The sequence below is a fragment of the Polyodon spathula genome, chromosome 10 (genome assembly GCF_017654505.1).
Source record: "Polyodon spathula isolate WHYD16114869_AA chromosome 10, ASM1765450v1, whole genome shotgun sequence".
Classification (NCBI taxonomy): Eukaryota; Metazoa; Chordata; class Actinopteri; order Acipenseriformes; family Polyodontidae; genus Polyodon; species Polyodon spathula.
In genome coordinates, this window is record NC_054543.1 from 8,188,900 (window position 1) to 8,213,098 (window position 24,199).

At 42.1% G+C, this 24,199-nt stretch overlaps 2 protein-coding genes across 7 annotated transcripts in view; both read right to left on the reverse strand.

The window, feature by feature from the left end:
* Nucleotides 1-5,141, reverse strand: part of LOC121321776 (inactive ubiquitin carboxyl-terminal hydrolase 54-like) — a 43,896-nt gene extending 38,755 nt beyond the window's left edge. For 2 of the 6 annotated variants that reach the window (XM_041260948.1, XM_041260943.1), the window contains exon 1: nucleotides 5,040-5,137. The gene's annotated coding sequence lies outside the window, so the exon portion shown is untranslated. Of the gene's footprint in view, nucleotides 1-1,069; nucleotides 1,183-5,039 lie in introns of those variants that run through there. The other 4 variants (XM_041260944.1, XM_041260945.1, XM_041260946.1 and 1 more) reach the window with 3 other exon arrangements.
* A 7,647-nt stretch (nucleotides 5,142-12,788) lies between these two features.
* Nucleotides 12,789-20,108, reverse strand: LOC121322023 (myozenin-1-like). The gene is made up of 6 exons (XM_041261456.1): nucleotides 19,586-20,108; nucleotides 18,202-18,286; nucleotides 17,365-17,540; nucleotides 15,704-15,953; nucleotides 14,432-14,618; nucleotides 12,789-14,036 (listed from the first exon to the last, which is right to left on the reverse strand). The coding sequence occupies exons 2-6, from the start codon at nucleotides 18,275-18,277 to the stop codon at nucleotides 13,802-13,804; spliced, it is 924 nt and encodes a 307-aa protein (XP_041117390.1). The 5' UTR covers nucleotides 18,278-18,286; nucleotides 19,586-20,108; the 3' UTR covers nucleotides 12,789-13,801.
* Between the last annotated feature and the right edge of the window lie 4,091 nt (nucleotides 20,109-24,199).

The window sequence follows — 24,199 nt, forward strand, 5'->3', positions numbered from 1 at the left end:
TACATTTTACTATGCTTCTACTATAGGACATTTTAATAAGACTACACTTAGCGTACGTATGTATGTTTACATCAGGCTCCACAACTAGCGTGAGAATAGCGCTAGTAAGAGAACTGCACGAACCTCCACATCAAACCCGGTTTGAATCACAACTGCACCATGGAAACAAAACGCATGCAACAGAGGTTCGTGAACACTCTAGAGGGACCAGAAAAACAACTTTAAAACAAAGTGGTTTAAATAGACCAACTACGCACCGTCTGCAACTATAAAACCCAATGGTTTAATACCCACAGGGCAGGTGCATGGGCCAAGCAGTACTCTCTGTAAGAGACTGCAAAGAAAATTCAGCGCTTCGGTATAATAATTCTGATATCCCAGCTTACTACCGCTATATTTGCTCACTCAGCAATACAATGACACGCACATACACACATTAAATGCAAGTCGATTCTGTTGCAGTGTCATTGGAGTTGTTTTGATAGCGATCAGCAAATACCTTTAAAAAAAAAAAAAAAAAACATCACAGTGCAGTTTCCATCACTGCTTTGCTGCTGATGAATTGGCTTCATTGTTTTGAACTGATTAGTCCCATTTTATTTGGCTACCGATTTAAAAAAAAAGTCCAGTTAAAAGATGCACGTCATTCTTGCGTCCGCCCAAGAGGCACAGAGACAAGAAACCCCAAAAGTAAACACCAGTTTAGCAAATATTTGATTTCACTGGGGAAGGAGTTAGAGGCGTCCCGTGGCACGGTCGTAGCTGCCTAACTCTGCCTTTGAGAGAGAGCTTCTTCATTACTATCGGCAGGCATTTTGGGCTGTGCCTTCCCTCAAAGAACTGTAGCCTGGATACTGTGCAAGATTATTTAAGAAAAAAAAAATGGACTAAAAAGTTAAAACTTTTTTTTAAACTCATTATGATCTGTGTATCTATTCGTTACTTTAAAAAAAAGAAAAGAACAAAATTATTTTCACGGAGCAAATTCTCATGTTGACGTTTTGTGTATAACGGAAACTTACACCTCTTGCATTTCTTTTCGTGATCTGGTAAATTTAAGAAAACGTACCTTGTTGTATTGAAAAAGCGGGTTCAGAACAGGCTTAAGCATGAAGCGCAGTCTATGTATCATTAATAATTGACACGTGAGGTTGGGACTCTGCTCCTGCTGCTGTCGTACTTCTGTTTAAAAAAAAAAGTATTGCATACAAATTACTGTGCGCATTGCATCTGCAGTAAAACGACAGAGCGGATTTGGTAAGAGAGCAGAGACCCTGGGAGGGGCGTGGTAAGAGGCGGCGCCATTACCTGCGCTTCAGAACAATAAAGAGCCGCTCTCAAACTCCGAATGCAGGGGGGCGGGTCTAGAGGCGGGGTTTGTCACCTGCCGCTTCGAAAGCTCAACTAGTGGGCGGCAGGGAAGGGCGGGGTTTCCAAACTTAAACTTTGTTGGAACCGAGGAAGGCGGTGCCGGTAATACCTGCTACAAAATGTTTGCCTGCTGTTGCACAACATTCCATAGGGCGGGGAAAGAGGCGTGACTTTGTATCTGCAGCCCTGCTGCCCCCCAACCAGCGCGATCTCCCCCCGAGAAAGCGGCAGAAAGAACCTACCAGAAGGAGACGGCAGATTTGGGGGGGCTCTAGCAAAAACCGTTGACCCCCTAACACAGCAGGAGGCGGTGGGCTGTACCTGCCATTGAAAAGTAGCTGGCCAGTGGATGCTGTTTATCTAACCCAATAGATTTACTATAGCTAGCTAAACAGACAGATAAACAGACGACCTGCCCTCGCTGGCACACTGCCTGTATAACATTCAGCCAGTCAGATATCTCATTACATTCCCAGACAAGTGTCTATTAAAATGCAGACAAATAAGCCATTTCAGACATCTATATTTATATTTAACCTGTGTTTTTTAAAAAGGCCCAAGCTTGTTGAAATAATGTAATGTGTCAAAAAACAAAACAAAACAAAACAAAAAAAACACATGCTGCTGGATCAGCCACACTTTGTACCCCTTGAACACGGAGGAATCTGTTTAAATTCCCAAATCACAGTTTTATTCTTGGGCTGGTTGTTTCTCATACTTCAGTGTGCACCACTAACATGTTGAAGATAAACAAGCACTATTTTATCCTTCAACAAACATACTAAAAGCTTCCTTGATATAAACCCTGAAAAGGGTCGGATAACAGCTGGGGTTTCTACCACGTTGTGAAAATGTACTTGTGCTAATGAACGACACAGTGATGCCTAAACAACTTTGACACTGAATTTTGGAAGTTTGATTTTTTTTTTTTTTTTTTATGATCAGAAAAAGTAGCTTGTATAACGAGAGGTGAAACACCACCGTGAACCCCGCCCCCCCCAAACAGAAACTACAAACCTTTAACCAGTTGTGCGAGTCAGACTAGAGTCCCAAAGCAATACCTGTTTGCGATAACCTCTGTAACGTGCGCTGAAATCATAACATCTTCTCTAATAGCATAAACAAGGTGCCTTTAAGAGCCGCACACTTAACGTATTAAAACAAAAACAAAGAGAACATTGTGTGCACCAGATGTGAAAACATGTGAAAAAAATGTGAAAAAAAAAAAAAAAAACATAAATCAAAAGATGTTGAAAAAGACTTCAAGTTGAAACATTGAATTATTCTAGTGTATTTCCTTTCACTGAACTGAATGGACTTTTGTTTTTGGTTGCACTTCAGTAAAAAAAAAGAGGCTGCAGTGTTCACACTGGTACAACGACTCTGTAAATCCCAACTTTGTTTGTATAGTGGCGATTGTTCCAGGACCATATTGTGTGTGCGTCGTGACTCTATATTGCTTTAAGGAAGTTGCCCCTGGTTTTCTGACTGTGTTCTAGCCAATTCACAGCCCACTGTTCTAACTTTTTTATCTGCTTCCCCGCCACGATGCGAATCAATCAACCGCAATAATGAGGTAACATCTATTTACATAGGCCAGAATTGGATGACATAATGAGTGTAGGGGGCACTCCATAAAATACTGTAACCACTTGCACATCAACACAAGTCTCTTTGTTTTGCTGTTGCTTTATAGGGTCCTCATACAAAACAAGGGGACTCTCACGCACTGATCGAGTACGCCTGTCCGTCTGTCTACATGGTAAACACGACAACTGTCTTGATCTTGACCAAACTGACCTATTGTTATAAACATTGTTAATCTCTCACGGTGCTTGTGCAATTATTGCAGGGTTATGAGAATCCTCTGTATGTGCGTGCACTGGTTTGTTTTCCCCCCGGAACACTTGTCCTGTGCAACAGTTATTATGACCCCAGGTGCTGAGCCTCACTTACTTTCTGTGCAGCACACACCATGCTTTAGGATGTGGGAGAAAGTAAATCTATAGTGTGGTGGTGGTGAAATCAAAGTGAGGTAAAAACTATGAAAGTCTGGAAACCTAAGCAAGCAAACACATATACGGGGCTTTTAAGCCAGGGTGAAGATAGAAAAAAAGAAAGGAGAGAAGGAAAGAAAGTTGGTGGTGGGGGGGGGTGGGGAGGGGGGGGGCAGATGAGCCGCTGATAATTAATCAGCTGGCTATTTGAGCATGGCGGAAGCTGCTGTATTCAATGCCCTTTTGTTCTACCGGGTACAGTGGGCCATGAAAACACTTCCCCATAATGAGCTATTCACCGAGAGACAAAAGCTGCTGCTCAAATACAAAGGGATCCCAGCAGGACCATGCGGCCGCTCACACTGCCAAGTCAGACCGGCACTGACAGCCCCTCCAACACTCCCGGTCAGACAGGGTACGCGACAGGTTCAGAAAGGAGCTCCAGTTCTCTGGAGATGGGTTATTAAAACTGAGTGGAACAGAGTTCACCAACCTGTGGTCCGGTAGAGAGTTCCAGATGGGGTCCCTTAAACAGGGGTGGAAACAAGCCTCCAATTACATAGCACCTTCACCCAGTCCAGGTTTTACTACAAGATTCAGTAGTCACACTGTGTAGGTAGCAAGCTCGGGTGTGTCTTAAATGCACAGTAAAACTAGGAATGGATCAAACTGCTACGCAATTGGAGTCTTACTGCCATCCCTGCTAAAAGATTCCCCAAAGTTAATCTCCTCTGCTGCACTACACTGTACAGGGAGCACAGGGACTCAGCAAACAAGCTGTGTCTCCAAACAATATCCTAGTTGCTATTTGTCCATCCGTTTCCATACATTGCGAAATATTTCTCATGCTATAATTAACCAATCAGAGATAAGTGTGTGATTTAACCAGCAAGTCCCAGGGCAACACCCCTGCAAACCTTCATAAAAAATGCCACAAGGAATTTTAATGTCCACAGAAAGAGCAGACATGACCTCACTTTCTCATCGACTGATGAAATACTTCTATGCATGTGCTTATTACCTGGCATTGGCACACCCTTGAATTAAGCCCATTCTGCTATTTGCAGGATTATTACTCCAAGGTGAAATTCGTCAGGAGCCAAGCTGTGATTACTTCAGAGCAGTGGCGGGCAAGTTGGTCTTTTCAGTCCAAGCTTTTGTTCCAACTACCCTTCTCAAAGTTTACCATGATATTTTTTAAAGTAAAGAAGTGGAACTACCAAAGGGGGAAATCACACTAATAGAATCACAACTAAAAATCAGGCTAGAAGTGTGAACTATAAAAACACTTAAGAAATACAATCATCTAAACATCTAAAATACAATTTCAGCAGCCATACGAAATACAACTGCAGGTCTATCCAGATTTAAGCACTATCCCGCTGGAAAATACATTTGAAAAAAATAAAAATAAAACACCTTCAACCAACAGCTTCAATTAATTGTAAAAGGTCTGGCCTTCTATGATCACAATATGCTCTCTATCACTACTTCCCCTATGAGAGAGAGAGAGAGAGAGAGAGAGAGAGAGAGATCTGTATGTAGAAAGGAAGAACTCAAGCCTTCTCTTTAAATTAAAAAAAAAAGATTTAAAAACAAGACCATGCTGACAGCAGCCTTCTCTCTGTTTCCAGAATAGGTTTGGTAGAAACATTAAAGAGTGTTACTGACCTGTCCAGCAGCAATGCCTGTGCCTGTGTGCCTGTTTATGTGTCTATCTGCTCCACTCCTTCCAACAGCTGTGTGCCTGTCACTGCTGCAGCAGGATTCCCCAGGTGAGGCCGAAACAATGACATAATCGCTGTCAGCACACACCTGCTTCCTGAGGAAGCCCCTCCCCCCTCCCACTGCAAGCTCGTCTCTTAAAGCTGCAGTGTCCATTTCGTCAGCTTCTGCATTGAATTTACAATTGCAATTCTGTAACAGTGTTGTCTACTTTTATTCGGTCCTGTGTGCTGCAAAGACAGTTTAACGTTTCGGAAGGGAACCTTACACCTGCTAGTGAGTGAAAAAGTAGGGGGAGACGATGGAAGTCTTTAAATGGCAAAGAGTCGGCATAGCTAAGCCTAAACACCATTTTAAGCACAGTGCAGACACCGTTGTAAATGAAGTGGAGAGGCACTGCCAGTGTGGCGAGGGTATGGAACGGGCTCCCTAGTCATGTTGTCGAGGCAGAATCACTGGGATTCTTTAATAATTTCAGCTGCCAGGAAACGGACAAGCACTGATGTGGCGAATGGCCCCCTCTCGTTCATAATTCATTTGTTCTTACAGTTTGGCGGGGGAGGTGAAGTGGACTATGACACAGTCAAAGTGAAATTACAGAAGTCTAGAAACTAAACAAAGGAATAACAAGGGAGTTGTAAGAAAGTTGTTATCCTGATCACAGGTTTTTGGCGACATCCTTCTAAAGGTTTGGGAATGCAGTAGATGGCTGCATTTCCATTATTGTGTGAATATTTTGGGATTTACCAGGGATGGGAATAAGGCTCCCATTGCATAGCCGTTTGATCCATTCCTGGTTTTACTAGGAGTTAACTATACATTGTGGCTAATCAAGCTCATGGTAAAACCTGGAATAGGTGAAACTGCTATGCTGCAAGTCTTACTTCCATGCCTGTAGGGTTGTTAATTTTTTGTAATTATTATTATTATTTCCAATTTCATGAAACAGTATTTAAAGAGTCTGGCTACAAAGTAGCTGTCTGTCATTCTCAATCCCCTTTTTAAGCGCTGATGATTATTTTCATTTAATCTGTTTTATCCGCTAATCCTGCCGGTGACATCAACACACAGGAAGGGAGAGAAAAAGAGAGAGAAATGAAAAGAAAAAAGGATTTTAAAACACTCCTTTAAATGTGATTTTACCTTTTCTATGTGTGTGTGTGTGTGTGTGTGTGTGTGTGTGTGTGTGCGCGTGTCTAACTGGGTATCAGTGCGTGTGTGTGTGTGTGCGTGTCTGACTGGGTATCAGGGTGTGTATATGTGTCTGACTGGGTATCAGTGCGTGTGTATGTGTCTCGGTGTGCATGTCTGACTGCGTATCAGTGTGTGTGTGTGTGTGTGTGTGTGTGTGTGTGTGTGTGTCTGACTGGGTATCGGTGTGTGTGTGTGTGTGTGTGTGTGTGTGTGTGTGTGTGTGTGTGTCTGTCTGTGTATCTGTCACACACAACATCTGTGTGGTGTGTGTGTGTGTGACTGTACCCTGTGGTAGACTGGGTATCGGTGCGTGTGTGTGTGTGTGTCTGTGTGATGTGTCTGACTGGTATCATGTGAGGTGTGTGTGTCTGTGTGTCTGACTGGGTATCGGTGTGTGTGTGTGTGTGTCATGTGTGTCTGACTGGGGTGTGTGTGTGTGTGTGTGTGTGTGTCTGACTGGGTATCAGTGTGTGTGTGTGTGTGTGTGTGTGTGGTGTGTGTGTGTGTGTGTGTGTGTGTGTGTGTGTGTGTCTGACTGGGTATCAGTGTGTGTGTGTGTGTGTGTGTGTGTATCTGTGTGTGTGTGTGTGTGTGTGTCTGACTGTGTGTGTGTGTGTGTGTGTCTGTGTGTCTGACTGGGTATCGGTGTGTGTGTGTGTGTCTGTGTGTCTGATGGTATCGGTGTGTGTGTGTGTGTGTGTGTCTGTGTGTCTGTGGGTGTGTGTGTGTGTGTGTGTCTGTGTGTCTGACTGGGTATCGGTGTGTGTGTGTGTGTGTCTGTGTGTCTGACTGGGTATCGGTGTGTGTGTGTGTGTGTCTGTGTGTGTGACTGGGTATCGGTGTGTGTGTGTGTGTCTGTGTGTCTGACTGGGTATCGGTGTGTGTGTCTGTGTTTGTCCCTTTTACTAAATATATTTAATTTATCAATAGTGAAAACATCATTAGGAAAAGTATGGATTGTCTCCCACTCTAATTAAACACATTCTAGAATTAGCCCATTATATCAGCTGAAGCGAAGAATAGACCTCAAAACTATGTCAGACAGAGAGAGAGAGAGAGAGAGAGAGAGAAAGGACTCAAAAAGGAGAGCAGGCTGCTAACAACATATTTCTTTGTTTTTAAAAAATCTCCATGCCATGTATATGATCTACCCACCTAGATCGGGTTGGGGTTAATTATAATTTTTAGCTCACTGCTTTTGTTTTCGAATGATCTTCTTCAGATCGGGTTTGGGTTAAGTAAATTTTCTGCATTGCGATGGGGTCATTCGCAAGTCAACTCCACCCAGAATACGAAAAGATTTCAGTGTTCTAAAAATTAGCAAATGCATTTCCTCCCTATCTCACTCAACCGCAATTAACCTCAGCGGGATACGGTCAACTTGATCCACTGTAGATGGGGGCGTATTTCGGGTAGGGGTCCTAACACAGACACTGATGAAAACAAGTCACAGAACAGCTGAGCCAGTCTAGGTTTTACATTCATTCTGTAACTTTTGCAATTATTAGGATTACTATGAGTCCCGCTGCAGAGCTCCAGTGATAGAGGGAGACAGGAGTCAGGGAGATGACTCAACGCACCAGCACCAGCTAGCCAGGCCTGTTTGATTGTGTTACGTGACCTCCCTTGTCAACTGGCAAAGCAGCATTAGGGGTGTAATGATTCAATAGAGATGTGTATTATTTGTATTGGGATACTCGACCAAAAGCACAGCAACGCAGCATTGCATTGTATTGAGTCAAATGGTTCTTGAATGAAGTGTTTATTATAGCTCTGTATGAATGCATTTTTTTCCCTCTCTCACTCAGTCTTTGTATTTTAACCAATCATTAAATGACCAAACGTATGCATCACGCAAGTATTGGGACCATCACGTGTCTTGATGCTTATTGCTTGGTGATTGGTGTATCATGATATGTACTGTATCGTTACAATAGTGTAGTGTTCCACCCCTAATGTTCGTATTAGTGCAGTAACAGTATGGGACTCTGCTCCTAGCAGGGAGTATATTAATACCGTGATGCAGCGCTACAATATCGATCCCGCACAGGGTGTCAGCAAGTGTTGGTTTAATAAAGGATCCGATTGATTGCTTTCCTCATTGTCTGGGGTGGATCAAGCTCAATTAATAGGTGAATGAGGGGACATACTGCTCTCGCTAATCTAAAACAATCACTTTCTACCCTGACCCTCTGAAATCCTGCTGAGCCTCCATCTCCCTCCTAACAGATTACTGCAGATATGAAGCATACAGCTCTTAGCAAAATTCAATTAAATATATACATAACTTAAAAGAATTCATAAATTAAAAACCCGACAGCAAGTTGCAATTGCAGGCAACAAAATCTAAGCGCTACATTCGCAGTGGCATTGCTTGATGACAGTCCAGTTTGTTTGCATTCCCACAATGTCCATGCCGTGGAACACCTCAAAGAGCTGTACATATAATGTATATTTATTTTTTTAAATACCTCAAATAGGTTTTTAACCTAGATTTATACAATTGGCACAGATGCTGAGTTCCTTAATTCCTTAAGATTTCCAGAAATATGATTCTGTTATTGGAGTTGGAAATCTGAATAATGAGTCTGCTTCCTGTATCTTTCTATCTCAGGACGCCATCTCTGCATGTTTGGAGGCAGTTTGAGCTTGCATTGTCCCGCTGGAGCGCAGCCATTACAAAACTTGGAAAAGTTTCCCATAGTAAAAGGAGGGATGGAAATAAGATTCCTATTGCACAGCAGTTTTACCCATTCCGGGTTTTACTAAGAGCTTGATAAGCCACAGAGTATAGATAACAAGCTCAGGTGTCTTATTAAACTCATAGTAAAATTAGGAATGGATCAAACTGCAGTGCTATGCAATGGGAGTCTTATTTCTATCCTTGAAAAACATAGCAAGGTATAATACAACCATTTCGAGAAAGGGGACAGGCTGCAATAGAAAACGCAATAAGAAACCAAGTCAAGCAGGCAAACGCTTTGAGAAAAAGTCTATCTTTTAATCAACGTAAAACCTGCTAGGAAAAGGGTTTCTTCAAAGCGTCTTACAGCACTGGTAGTACAGGATGCTTGGGTTCCCAGATCGAGAGCTCAACCACCACACCCCTCCCTGACTCAAACATGGGTCTCTTTGAAGTCACTGCAGGGAGGAAATATGCTTTCCTACAGCAGGGAGAGATAAGCAGCTGCTGAGGAAGACGCTCCCTTAGCAGTGATACAAACAATCACAGAGTTAGAACCTCACTAGCCCTGCATCTGCCTGTGTGCTACGGTTTACAATGCTTAACTTTGCTTTGCCATGTTTTCACTGTGCTGCATTGCACTTTGCTATGTTTTTACTATGGGCAGCTTTTATAATGGTAGTGCTAGGAGTTTTCAGATTTTTTATAATGTATTATTGGAAATAGGATATAACTTTGTTCACACTTTCAGCACAGATAGAAGGACAAGAGGAGACTTGTTGTGTAATTGTTTGAAACAGGTTTGTATTTAGCAATGCATGACATGGTTTGTACCTGGTGAAGTCATCTAACACACTGGGTACCCTGAAAACACAATTAAATTCTGCCCTGCAGTTTTAGATTGTGTGCCAGCGCAACTCTTTGTGAGCCAAACACTGGAGTAACCCCCCTGCTCTTGTTCCTAGCAGAGGTGGGGTCTGATCTCCTGGGCTACAACAAACTAACTGTATTTATATTGAGGGTGGTCTTGCAGAAGGGGAGCGGTCGTTTCCCAGCCTGACCCTCTGCTGTGCACAATGCAGCCTCTCACCCAGCGCTCAGGAATGCAGCCTCTCATCCAGCGCTCAGCAATGCAGCCATCACACGGGCCCTGAATATGGTAATTCTGTCTTCTGAGTTTTTACATAACAATCCAGCTCCTAACTTAGCATGCACAGCAGGGCTCCTGTTTGTTACACTCAGAGAGAAGCAGAGAGAGGGAGGGAGAAGGGGAGAGAGAGAGGGAGCAAGGGAACAAGAGAGAATGAGCAAGAAAGAAAAAATAAAGAAACTTTAAAAGGCCTAAAAAAGTTTGTAGAAATGTATTTATTTACTATTATTATAAAATATTTTATTATTAATAATAATAATAATAATAATAATAATAATAATAATAATAATAATAATACTAAGAAGAAGGAAAGAAAAATGAAAGAAAGAAAGAAAAAGAGGATTGGGTAGAAGGGGAGAGGGAAAGAGAAAAACAAGAAAATGAGAGAAAGTCGAAAGGCGAGAGACAGAGATACAGGCAGTGGTATCAAAGCAGTCTAGTTTAATAAATCACTCCTCCTCAGTGCTCAGAGAACCCTGCTGTATTACTGTTAGTTTGTTTGTGCTCTGCATTACATCACATGCTATTCAGTGCACACAGACCAACAGTTGAAAGGACACCAGTGTCAGCTGGGATTTGGTTATAACAATGCATTTATGTAGAACCCCCATTAAATTCAAGTGATTGGTTTTGTTCTTTTAACTCTTACAACACTTCCAACTTGTATAAAGGTCTAGGGAAGATAGTATAGTGTATGCCCGTTTTTTAGTCTTGGGCCACATTGGTTTCGTCCATCTTCTCCAAAATTTGAACATAGACTTCTTAGCCATGGTCTGATTGCAGCTAGACTGCACACTAAATCAGTAATAGTAAATGCCATCAGCTCACACCACAACATTGCTCAATCTGTCACCAGTACAATCGAGTTGATCATTCCCCAAGTGTAGTTTTAGCTGCCGGCACATCAGCTTGTCTCATGTGCGACTACAGCGGGTACCTTTTGACAGTGATCATTTCTGCCATTTGAGAAACATGTGCTTCAGGCGATTATTTTTAAATTTCTGTAGTTTAAATTTCTCCTTTAGGGGCCCAAAATCCCATCTTGAGATAATCTTCAACTCGGTGAAATACACGGATAAAGAAATACATAAAAAGGGATTTCCACGGGTATCTTCAATCTCCCTGACGAACTCCTTCAATCTTGATTAATACAGATCTTGTGCTTGACGTTTTCTCAATATATATATATATATATATATATATATATATATATATAAGTATATAATATATATATATATATATTGCTAATATAATATTTAATGATAATGATGACTCCTCGTAGTGTATTGCAGTTGCGCGTCAGGAACGATCAGAGAAGATAAATAAACGAATTTATCCATAAATTACTGCGTAATCTGAATTTTTAGAACAAATGCCAATACAATAAAAAAACAATAAACTGACCGAACTGTAAAATACAAACCCATTCAATAATCACTGTTGTGAAGCACACATATTTGAATAGAAACACACCGAGGACAGCTGCTGCAGTTCAGAGCACTGGATTTTAAACTATGCACCTTATACATTATCTAAACTACCTGGATTTTTAGATTGTAATTGTTAAACAATAACAACACACAATGACAACGCGCTTACAACTTAGTCCAGTTGCACTACGCCGGATCTCTGTGGTCTAGTTTGCAAGCTGCACAGTTTGAAAAAAATAAATAAAACAGAAATAATCTAGCGGAAAACATCAACACCGCATAATATAATATTCCATGCAAATACAAAAGAAAAAAAAAAACAGTTTAGGGCGGGTAGACAATATCTAATTAAAGTGAATTAAGACATCACCTAGAAATAAGTCATGTTCCCCATCACAACCGCACAGTACGCACGTCTTGTCATTGGCAGTACATCCTAGTCCGCCCCAGTATAGTGCTGGGTTTACATGCACTGCTTTTCTTCTTTATTTTAATCACGAGCCAAATGAGCTTTTTAGCTCCCCCGCCTGTTACAAAGGCACATTAATCACGAATTAAAAAACGGCCAGCCGGCTGCTTACCTCACCGTCTCTCTCTCGCTCGCTCTCTGACGATCATTACCAGCAGCGCTCTCTCATACCCCCAGCCGAACGGACTCGGGGGAAATCGGCAGCGCCGCTCGGCCTCGGACTTAGCGTCACCAAGCACGGCAGCCAAGGCAACCGTCTTACCTCTCGCAAGCTGCCAAGCCGAGTGTGTGTGTGTGTGTGTGTGTGTCTCTCTGTCTCTCTCTCTGTCTCTCTCTCTCTCTCTCTCTCTCTCTCTCTCTCTCTCTCTCTATATATATATATATGCGCACTTTCTAGCTCTTGTCGCGAAACTAAAACACCCACTTGTAGTTTAGAAATAATTCACCGTCATCAGTTTTATTGCAAGTCTATAAGCTGTGATTCACCAACGCCATCTAGTGTTCGGAGCAATGTGCGCATACAATTCTGTATATCATGTGCCCCCCATCATATACAGTATATAAAGAAAAACATTTTTTAGAAGTGTGAGCTACCTCAAGGGGTGAATATTTATGCAGATTGAAAAAAGAAACAATGAGAAAACATTTATTTAATGTTTATTGCATTTAATAAAGAAGAGAAGAAAAAAAAGACAAATGCATTTCCATGACTTTGGTTTTTTATATAATATATATATATATATATATATATATATATATATATATATATATATATATATATATCTATAGTCTCCAGGTAAGAGTGAGACCTAGACAGAGTACTAGCATAGAAGTTCTGTGTGAGGGGCTGGTAACAGGGAGCCATTCTTGCACACCCTTGATTCTCTGCTGTTTACCTTTCTTCTTTTCCAGGACTTTATTTTCCCTTCATAGATGTAGAGCCTTACTTTTCCCCTAACACTGTAGAGTCATTTCATGTCTGCGTAACAGGTATTAGGGTCTCCAACACACCTCCAAGCAGAACATAAAGACAGGAACAGACTCAACACGTGGGGCCCAAATACCTGCTACACGGAGAGGAAGTGACCCTAGAGTGTGGAAGTGGCAAGATAAATCAAATCATAAATGAAAAGGCTTACCCATTAAAAGCAGCAGCACCTCACAATCTCTAATGTCTAATCTGCGACCTCCCCTATAGGACCGGCAAGGCAGTGCAGGGCACACACTCAAAGAGAACAAAACTGCCATTCCACAACTCTTTATAACATTCATATCCTTTTCATTAGCAGTGCTATTCATTTTTATTATCATAATCATAATTAGATTTATTGCACTAGAGGTTCACCTAAGAAGGTCTGGTGTGCATGGTTCCCCTAGGTGAAAAAGTCCTATATAAAGTCTATAGAAATATAGAAATATATATATTGATTTGTTTCGGGGGGTGGGGTGCAAAGGACATTCTTGTAAACAAGATGCTATCATTAACTACATTCTTGCCATGGTGTACTACAGTAGCTTTTTCAAACCATTTCTTTTAGCTGATTAAATAGAGCGAATATTCAAGCATTCATCTGAGCACTAATAAATGAAGCGTCAAGCTAAACAGTGACATTTTGGGTGCATGCGTGTGTGCATTTTCGTGCGTGTGTGTTCACGTGTGATTGTGTGTCAGCGGGGATTGAGTGTGTGTCAATGTTTTTGTGTGTCTATGTATTTATGTGTGTCATTGTGTGTGTCAGTGTGTGAGCATGTTCATGTGTTTATTTGTCAGTGTGGTGTAGTTCACAGGTCATCGGTCTCCCCTTCGAAAGGCACAGTCTCCAGATCCACAGGCAGCTGGCAGGGCTCCCCGCTTCCCACCCAGCCGATGGGAGTGCGGTTGAAGCAGGGGCGGGAGTTGATGTCAAGCTGGTAGATCGCAGGGTGCTCTGGCTCCTCCGGCTCAGTGTCGTACTCGGGCAGCTGGAAGGTCATCAGCTTGGAAGCTTTCTCGTACCCCCCGAAGGGCATGGCGGTCCTGGGGAGGGAGAGCACATACTCAGGGGGACATCACAAAACAGAGGCACAGACACATTCAGAGCATAATAACTGCTGGCATTGCCCATCCCAAGGGGTTATCTGCTGACATGCATGTTTATTTCCTCTTCTAATTACTTTAAAATTTTAAGAAACCCCTGTCTTGTCTTCTGGGTGGTACTGTAATAATTTAATAATAATTTTAATCTCAAAATTCTTATTCATTTTAAAGCTCCTTTCCTTTTTCATTTCAGATAACACATTTGGAGTAAATGTCTTTTTGAATCTGGTTGCTAACTGCTTGATCGGCAAGTCCCAGAGTTGGGGTTTGGGATTCTCTGTTAGCATGTGAACAGTCAGTAGTGTGTGACTCTGCCCCGTGGTGGCGCTTTCTACCTGTTGAAGCTCTTGTACTCCACCAGGTTCTTGTGGATGCAAGGCCCTGGCATGCTGGATCTCATGGTGGCCGTCAGCTCCGCGTTCCCTTTCATTGCTCGTTCCCATGGAGATATGTAAGTCCTCACCATGGTAACGCTCTGCTTCGACCCATCCTTCCCAGCACTCTGATGACCTTCACCCTCACCTAGGGGTGTCACCACAATCCATTCTCATATCACAAAATATCAACAAGACCCTGTGGCAGAGCACAGCTCTGCTCTTTAAAAATTGGCAGGGATGGGGTTAAATTCCCCTACCTGCCTTGGTTCATTGTGTTCAGGTGGCTGGGGTTGATTAGATGATTAGTTTAATTAACGATCAATCAGCGCCCAGCCACCTGACATAAAAGGAGGCCTCTGCTTTCATTTAGGAGGAGGGAGCTGAGGAAGCAGGTTGGTGTTTGTGATTTTTGAATGTTTTGAATCCAGTGAAGGCATTGCCCAGCCTGGAAACCTTTATTTTTGTGAGTGTATTTTTGCTTTATTTTGTTTATTTTGTGTTTAAATTGCTTTGTTTTGGCCCTTGTGCCCTTTCTTTTTTGTGTTTATAATAAAATAGTTTTTTTTTTTGAACTCCAGACTGTCTCTGGGCCTCTATCCACTCACCAGCCTGCCACAGACCCATTCTCATATCACAAGAGATCTTAAGAATTCATTCTCCTATCATACAATATCAATATAATCAATTCTCATGTCAAATCAGTAGGCTCCATTCAGAAACATAATTTACACCAAACTTGTAAAGTCACATGCTATTCAAGTGTAGTAACCAGACAAACCAACAGGCTGAAGTTATTCACCAATAACTTTGAACTCTCAGTCATACAATATACAGGCTTTCATAGAAACTGGGTGGTCATGATGCAGCTGATTCTCCAGTATGATGTGTCATAGGATACAATGATCATCAAGGGCATTTAAATGGCAAAATACCTAAATGAGGTTAAATGAATTCAATGACAAACTTTGAAAAATACTTCTAGTGGAAACCTTTGCCATTGAATTAATCAAGTTTACTTTAGTTTACCACTAGGGAGTGTTTATTTATAGTTATGAATGACAAAACCTTAATGGGCGTGAGCATTCATACCAGCTATAGATCGTAAGACTACAAGTAACTAATCCTTTCATCACAAGCATCTATCAGAATATGGTGCCTCTTTCCCCATACACTAATAATAAGGGTGTATCTCGATTCGGTGATATTGAACGGTCCAGCCCTGGTACCCACCATGTCCCTGGCTGGTCTGCATGGTGACAGCCCCTCCAGCTCCTCCTCCGGCTCCTCCCCCAGTCCCTCCAGCTCCTCCTCCAGCCCCGCCCATGCCTGGCTTGGGAGGAGGGATCGGCGGCTGCTGATGCCTCCCTGTGCCCGCCTGGCCCACCATCTGACCGCTGACCAGGTGACCCCCCACATCCATCATGCTGTGACCAGACTGTGTCGTCCCACCCAGACTCGGCACAAACGTTTGGAAATTGTCCTGGAAGAGCAAGGCAAGCAGAACAACAAAACAAGTTCGGACCTAATTGAGTGGGGTCTGTTTCATGTATTTATTGGATCTGAACAGAGGTCAATGCAACTACTGTCTGCCAATGTTAAATAACTAAAACAGAAACACTCTATAGAGACCATGTTACACATAGAGGCCTAAACACATGTGATCAACTGAATACTCCCTAAAATGGGAAGTGTAAACAAGGGAATAAAACAGTACATTTGAAAAGCCTTTTACTCCAAATTAGGATCGGTGCAATGCTTTTTGGAAAGAATAAACCCCGAGATAAGCAGCTCAGGTATCTGATTCAGTGGCTTGTAGTCTTGTGCTGATCTTATTAGTTTTAGTAATTGTACACTAGTTGGTGTTGTTTTCCTTTCATTATGAGTCATGTCAGGTCTCTGTTTGGGCTCCAATCTTTATAGCGAACTACTGGAAAGGTATAGCAACATCATTAGCACAATCTACAGCTATTGCCAAAGGTTTTGCATTACCCAGAATTTGATTTTAGGTATATCAGAACTTTAAAAAAAAAAAAAATATATATATATATATATATATATATATATATATATATATATATATATATATATATATATATATATATATATATATATATATATATATATATATGATATAATTTAGATCTTTTATTTAACATCACGTAATCAATTAAACTACAAAATGATATCGCAAAAGTCTACCGAAAGCCACAATAGTATTTCATGTTAGATTTTAAAATGTCACATGGGAGTGTGGTTGAAGGAGTGGCATGAGTTGGTGTCAGTTTTTCGTTAAGTATGAATTCAATATGTTAACATGACATTATTCAGCAGGGTTCATTCGACTTTATGAAGAAAAATGGTTTCATTCTATTGGGTGATGCAAATCGTTTGACCACAGTTGTAGAGGCAGTGACTGAGAATGGATACCTGGTCTCCAGCCTCAGAGACAAATGGTCTGTCTGTCTGTCTGTCTGCCCGTCTGTCTAGTGCGCCCAAAAGAGCCTGGCTCCATTCGAGGGCATGGTGTATGTATCACTCAAACTCAGCCTCAGGTTGGGAGAGCGTTCATTACACATTGATATATTAAAGTATCCAAAGCCTCTGAAATTTTCAAGCAAATGTCATCATGTGCAGAGGTTTAGCAACCCGACCCTTAACATGATTGTTCTCAGCAGCAGCTTGGTGAAAAAGGCTTGAAAATGTCTTCCACAGCCAATGTTACTTCAGTGGCTGCTGGAAGCAGCTGCCTGGTGTTCCATGTAGGTTAACTCATTTTCCGGGGCTGTCTATAACAATGCACTGTCTAGTGCATGTGTATTTAAATATGCAATATTGTTTGGAATGTCTGATTAGCGATGGTCTTTATCATGAATCCAAACTAGAGTCCCTACCATGGCCCCATCATTGAAGATGTCAGGGTTGTTCTCCCAGATGAACCTCTCCACCCTTTTCTGCCGTAGTTTGAACATCTTAGAGCCCTTGTTCCCGAGCAGAGACAGCTCCTCCAGCATGATGTCTTTGGGAGTGCTGATCTTCTTCCCCAGGTTCAGCTCTCCCTCATCAAAAACTGCAAAACAAATGCAAAACCAGAGTCATTGGGATACAGGGGGACATACTCCAAAATAACTATACTTAGAAAATGCATACAGAGGAGACAGCATGGGCATTCATAGAGTCCTGCAGTTATATACAGAGCAGACAGCATGGGCGTTCATAGAGTCCTGCAGTTATATACAGAGGAGACAGCATGGGCATTCATAGAGTCCTGCAGTTATATACAGAGCAGACAGCATGGGCGTTCATAGAGTCCTGCAGTTATATACAGAGGAGACAGCATGGGCATTCATAGAGTCCTGCAGTTATATACAGAGGAGACAGCATGGGCGTTCATAGAGTCCTGCAGTTATATACAGAGGAGACAGCATGGGCGTTCATAGAGTCCTGCAGTTATATACAGAGACAGCATGGGTGTTCATAGTGTAATTAACCTGTACACGAGCCCCAGGTGGGTTTGCTCTACACAGTGTAAATCAAGGACACTGCAACAACGAAACAGCAAACTAAAGGCAAATCGTGTGAGCTCTTAGCGATGTGCAGTCTGCATGCAGATGCTCCCAGAGCTGCAGTTGTTCCCAGAGCCTTTTGCACAGGATGAATGGATAGCATGCTGCGCGGTAGAGACAGTGTGAGGTGAGCGTGTCTGATCTGCAAAGCCAGTATTCCCTCACCTTCCTGCATGATCTCGGAGATCGCCTTCGTGGACTTTTTCCTCTTGTTAGGTGCTGGGGTCCCGGACAGAGGCATGACTGCTGACTGTAAAGAAAACAAAAAATAGATGAAGCGAATTCATATGAAACCTGGTGGATTATAGAGGAAATGCAGTGCTATAGCTATAGTACAGTACCTGGGGGTTGATTAAATCAAAACGTTACATCCTGTCATAGAACATGGAAAGATCTACTGAATAGACCTGGGAATCTTTAAATGAGCTGTCTATAGTTGTCTGTCACTGCACTTCCCAGGCAGTTACATCTTCCTCTCACTGTAATAGGTGTACATTACACATTGGAGTAAGAAGCTTTTACTGTACAAGCAGCTCTATGCTTGGCTACTCCACTGTGAGTGTGCAGCCCCTGTTTTCTGGGAGTGAGAGGTGGACCAGGGTGGAGAGGATGGTGGATTTGTGAGCGCTCGCTCAGTAACTGAAACACTGTTTAACTAAGACATCAGTATTCACAAGCCTGTCAGGAATCTTTGTTTATGCTCGGCCAGTCCTATGCAGGCTGCATTTTTACTCAGTACATGCTTCGACTCAAACCAGTTTGCATTCCTATACCTGTGGGGCCTTCTCATTGACTCTCACTATAATTTTATTTACTATTTCTAACTCCAGTCAGACAAAACTCCACACAGGGTGAAAGTCGACAACAAACTAAATATTTGTACCACTTTTTAAGGCATATTTAGTTCTTTAAAAGGTGTTTTACAAAGTGGGGATGTCCCCACAACGTCGTTTTTTCAGGAGTTACTATCTTTGTGGGGACATTTTCTCAAATTTTGTGCACACATTGGTTGCAATACCTGCCCCACACACACACACACACACACACACACACACACACACACACACACACACACACACACACACATACACACACAGATAGCTGAGTTTGGATTTAGAGATACTCCTGAAACTTCAAGCCCTAGCTTGTGGAGCTGTGAGTGGAAAGCGAAAGCCTCGCAGTCCAGCTATCCGGGTCAGGTTACCCCAGATGGGTATTCTTGGCTCAGAGAGCTATATAAATCTGCTGCGGAGAGCTGAGCTGGAGGGTCAGCAAATTCCCATAGCCAATACAGAGTTTAGGACGTGCGCTTAAACAGAAAAACACATACCTGTACGCCATTACCTCTTAAAAATAATATAGATTCATTAAACATTTTAATATGACTCTTAGCACACAAGTGGCACATTTATTACTGAAGACAGGCAGTGCAAAGCATCATTTCCTGTTTGGAAATGTATTTCTTTACAAATGTTTTTACACATGCCTTTTTTTTCCTTCCTAGGAAAGCATGCAGTTTGCAAAAAAAGCTTGTTTATTAAAAACTTACTTGGAGTTGAGAATCCTTCTTGAGAAAAGTTTAAAAACAAAAGGTTTCAAAAAAGGGGGAGAAATCAGTCAATGACTCAATAAATAAATAGGCAAATAGACAAAGAATTCCTGTGGCTCGCCTCTCTGCATCCCAGTCTGTGAGGGTCTGCGCAGCACTAAGTGCTGTTAAAAGGGCAGGCAAGTCAGGAGACAGATACTTTCTTGTAGATGCATCATGGACCTATATATAGAACAAGAGTGAAAGAGAGAGAGAGGGGGGTGAAGGAGGGAGAGAGGGTGAGAAGGGGAGAAGGAGGGAGAGAAAGAGTCTGAGAAAAGCTGTAATATGAAATGACATCGAGAAAAGGAATCAGAACCCTTTTCAAACGTGCACATGCTGAACAAAGGCTCACTTTCAACTCGGACTTGGGTGTTTCCACCAAACAAACTCAGAAGGGAATTAGAAAGCTGCTGTGCCTAACGCCTCAGGTTTACACTACAGTTAAAACAGCTTCTTTAAAATGTTCCTTGGCAGTGGTTCTAGCTGTATGAACACCCCTTCTAAAAGTTTCCCATAGTAAAAGTGTAATAAAGTGTAATAAAGCATGGTAAAGCACAGGGAAGCATTGTAAAGAATAACAAAGTATGGTAAAGCATATTAATAAACATGGAAAACCAGGGTAAACTGTGGTAAATGCAGAGTATAACAGTTGGAAAAGCATGGCCAAACTGGCATAAAGTGACGTGCAAAAATACTGTGGTAAACTTTTACAAGGGATTTTTTCTTTCCCAATTTGATGTACATTTTGCTTGCCTATTTGAAATGCTCGATTGAAATGTGAAGCACGCTGACATTGCAGCCACGTTCTAAATGTTTACTACTTTAAACACAATGACGTGTTAAAGGCAAGGATGCCTTTGATGTGCAGCATATCCTCACAACATGGCACCCCATTGCCGGGGGGGGGCTTGGTGCTGTCCCTCCCTCAGTCCAGCAGTGCTTGCAGTCTCTTGAGCCACACTGCTGGGCACTGACCAGCCCAGCCTCCCCCTCAGAGGCAGGCAGAGAAACAACCTTGAGTTTATTGAGTGCCAAGAGAACTTCAAAAAGAGCGAAACGCATCCGCTGGACAAACACATAAATACTTGAGAATGAACTGTGTTAAATATAGATGGGGAAGGTGCCTGCTGAAGATACCTTGGATTCACTACTGTGGCTAATCCAGCGATGAGCGAGGAGTAACAGCCTCCTACCAGCAGGTGTTGATGGAGAGAGAAGGTAGGGGGCACTGCCTGGACAGACTTGCCCTTTTGTTTGTTTGTTTACCTCATCTAAGGTAGTTAACAGGTAGGCACGACCCTTATAAAAGTTTCCCATAGTAAAAACGTATTAAAGTATAATAAAGCATGGTAAAGCTATCGCTAAGCCTTGTAAAAGCATAGAGGTAAAGCATATTTAAAAACTTGGCAAACCAAAGTAAACAGCAATGGTGTAGGCTGCGGTAACCCAGGGTCAAAGTTTTGTACAACATAGGGGACGCATGGTAAGATACTGTGTATTGCACAAGCAAGCTGAGTAAAGCTCACATAGTAGATTATTATGGTAAAGCCTAGTGAAGTCTGGGAAAGGGGTTTCTATAAATAGAGATTCCTGGCAGAGCTGTACTGACCGATGAGAAATCTACCCCAGCCCCCCCCTGTCCCTTGCTCGTCTGAAACACGTTGCTTTCTCTCTCACACTCACACAACCCCTGGCCAGTTTTTCTGGTAGTTTTGTAGGTTCCCTGTGCATTTCCTTTGCTTTACCGTGGCTCATGTATGACCCCTCTGTAAAGTCAAGGACCCTTCTTTGCAACCCCGTCACTCTGCAATCTAGACGAAACAGATGTGCTCCTGCTACAACAGTACCTGCAGCAGCACAAGGTTATCTCCCTTAAGTGAGCAACACAAGCATCGTCATTCATGAGCAATAGCACCATCTTGTGGATGACCATGGCAAGAGAGCCCTCAAACGTTTCCTACTGTAGAAGCATAGTGTGTAATAAAGCACAGTGAAAGAAACATTGTAAAACAGAAGCATTGTGAAACACAGAGAGATATGGTAAAGCATCTTAAAAGACATAGCAAACCATGGTAAACTATGGTAAATGCATAGCATAACCGTGGGAAAAGCACAGGTGAAAACTGCTAAATTACTGTGTTTTTTCCCTATTCTTTATTATGATGATGATGTTGACGATGATGATGATGTCTGGAAAGGTCTGCACTTCTCACAGCATCTCCACATATGAATCAAGTTCGTATCTACATTGTGAACATAACAGGGGGGGCTCCTGCAGGCCTACCGACTCCCCTCTTTGTCACTTTTGCAGCTGCAGCCTCTGCACTACTGTTCAGTTCATGCTGTGCTGTTTGCACTCTACAGACCCTGTAGGCACTTCACAGTTCACCTCAAAGACAGACTTATTTTCTGTTTGATTTCTCTTAAGTTATAAAAAATGATTACAGTATTTTTACTTGGTATTTTGGCAGTTTCCCCACATGTATATACTTTACATTTACCACAGTTTAGCCTGATTTTTCCATGTTTATTAATATGCTTTACCATACCTCGCTCTTCTTTACAAGGCTGTGTATTACTGCAACAGTACTGTAAGATGTTACTGACTAGTTTTACACCATTCAACTAGGGATCAAAGTGTTTTTTATAAGCCGCTTCCTTCTGTAAACTCTTGCAGCTGAGAATCTGGTATGGGTTTTGTGGTTAAAACGAGGCGACGCTCCTGTAATACCCCTTTCATGTATCAGACACTGTCGGACAGCTGCGACTGTGCAAGCAGCTCCTCCAGTCTGTATTTAACGCCTAGAACTTTAAAGAAGAAAATGTCACAATATTTTTTGCTGCACTGTCCAACAGGTTATGAAGGGGAAATCATGTGGGGGGTGCCTCAGTGCTCCACAGCGACCCCTACTGGTCAGGTGTCACACAGGTCCAGACGGAGAAGGGATTCAGGAGCAGCTGCTCTGATGAAAAGTAAGAGGTATCCAGGGCTAAGGCGACACTCAGGGATAGAGAATATATCCATATGGATATAGACAGACACGCACACACAGGCAGAGATGTACACATGCTGTAGATAGATAATCAAAACACACCTCACGTAAGATTTGTTTTTCAACTGTCTTTATTTCAGTCGCACTTTCCATTCCAATCCCCAGTCCCTTCCTCAGCGGCCCTGCTGCGCTGTCCTCACAAGCCCTATCAATCATCACGTCTTTCCAATCGCTTTTGAAGTTTTATTTTCACACCAGCAGCCTTTTCATTTGTTGCTTCGTATTTTTTTACTCGTTTATTTATAATTAGTTCATTTTACTACAAAGCACCATTGTATCTGCCTTGGAAAACACAACCACATATAAACCAGCGTCTATCCAGGGAAACACGCCAAAATAAATAAATAAATAAAAGATCAGACAGCTAAATTATAGTTATGCGAGGCAGAACAAAATATTCTTAATAATAATAATAATAATAATAATAATAATAATAATAATAATAATAATAATAATAATAATCACAAAATAGTGCTGCTGCTGTTTTAAAGTCCCACATCTTCAATGTGTTTCAGAAAAGGACGGTCATCGCAAAATGACTTCTGCACATCATTGTCTTTCCAAAGCACTTACTGCAGTCTTCAAGGGGGGGGCGGGGAGGGGGGGGCTCATAGAATTGATCAGCAGCGGACTGTCTAACAGACAGTGCTGATAAAAGGCACACCCTCTTTACTGAAAAAAAAAAAAAAAACTCAGGCACCTCTGGTGTTTAACAGGTGAGTAAATAGTTGCCCTCTATTTGCTTGTCTTTTCATTTATAAATGATATGTGATTCTTCTCCTCCTGCCCCACACCCCAGCTGTGCTGTTTCCTTTACTGAAGCTCTCGGATACAGGAGGTAGTTGACACGAAGGAAGAAACAAAGTATTGAGGGGTGTTGAAAAAGTGATACTTTTAAATGGTGCAGCTCGGGGAAGGAACGTACCATTTTTACACCACAGCGGCGTTCATCTTGCCTGCCCCCCACCCCATGCCCCCCTCGTGTAGAAATGCCCATTGTCCCTCATCGTCATTAACTCACGTCTGTACGTCACTATCACGCAAACGTCATCACCGCTATTACCATAATTACAATTCTTCTTCTTCCTCTTCTTCTTCTTCTTCTTATTATTATTATTAATTCCAAACAAGCTAATCATAGCGCGTATATACCGTGTTAAATATAGCAAAAACAAGGTTGTGGGTGTTGCAGCGTTTCAAACACAACGCTCAGTGGCGCAGTGGAGGCGGCCCTCGATAGGTTGTGGTAGATCCATGATCCGGGAAAGCCCTCTTGCTTTCCCCCATACACCCCAAGTGTAAATCTGCCTCGTAGTATGTGTGCACATGTAAAGCGTCTCTGTTGATGTGCGGGTTCCTGTACTTCATTTGCCTGTCATTATTCCTCTCTTTCACTGAAAGGGGGTTCCAATCCGGGACTAGGTGTTGATTCTTTATTTTGTGGAATTTGGGTATAAAAATAATCGTCATTAATTAGTTGTTTTTTATTTATTGTTTAATTGTATTTATATTCTATATA

Excerpts from the sequence above, each read along its gene's own strand:
- LOC121322023 (XM_041261456.1), bottom strand. The coding sequence starts at position 18,277 with ATGCCTCTGTCCGGGACCCCAGCACCTAACAAGAGGAAAAAGTCCACG. Across the intron at positions 15,954-17,364 it reads TCTTCAATGATGGGGCCATG|GACAATTTCCAAACGTTTGT; the intron begins GTAGGGACTCTA and ends TTGCTCTTCCAG. Across the intron at positions 14,619-15,703 it reads GCAGACCAGCCAGGGACATG|GTGAGGGTGAAGGTCATCAG; the intron begins GTGGGTACCAGG and ends TGACACCCCTAG.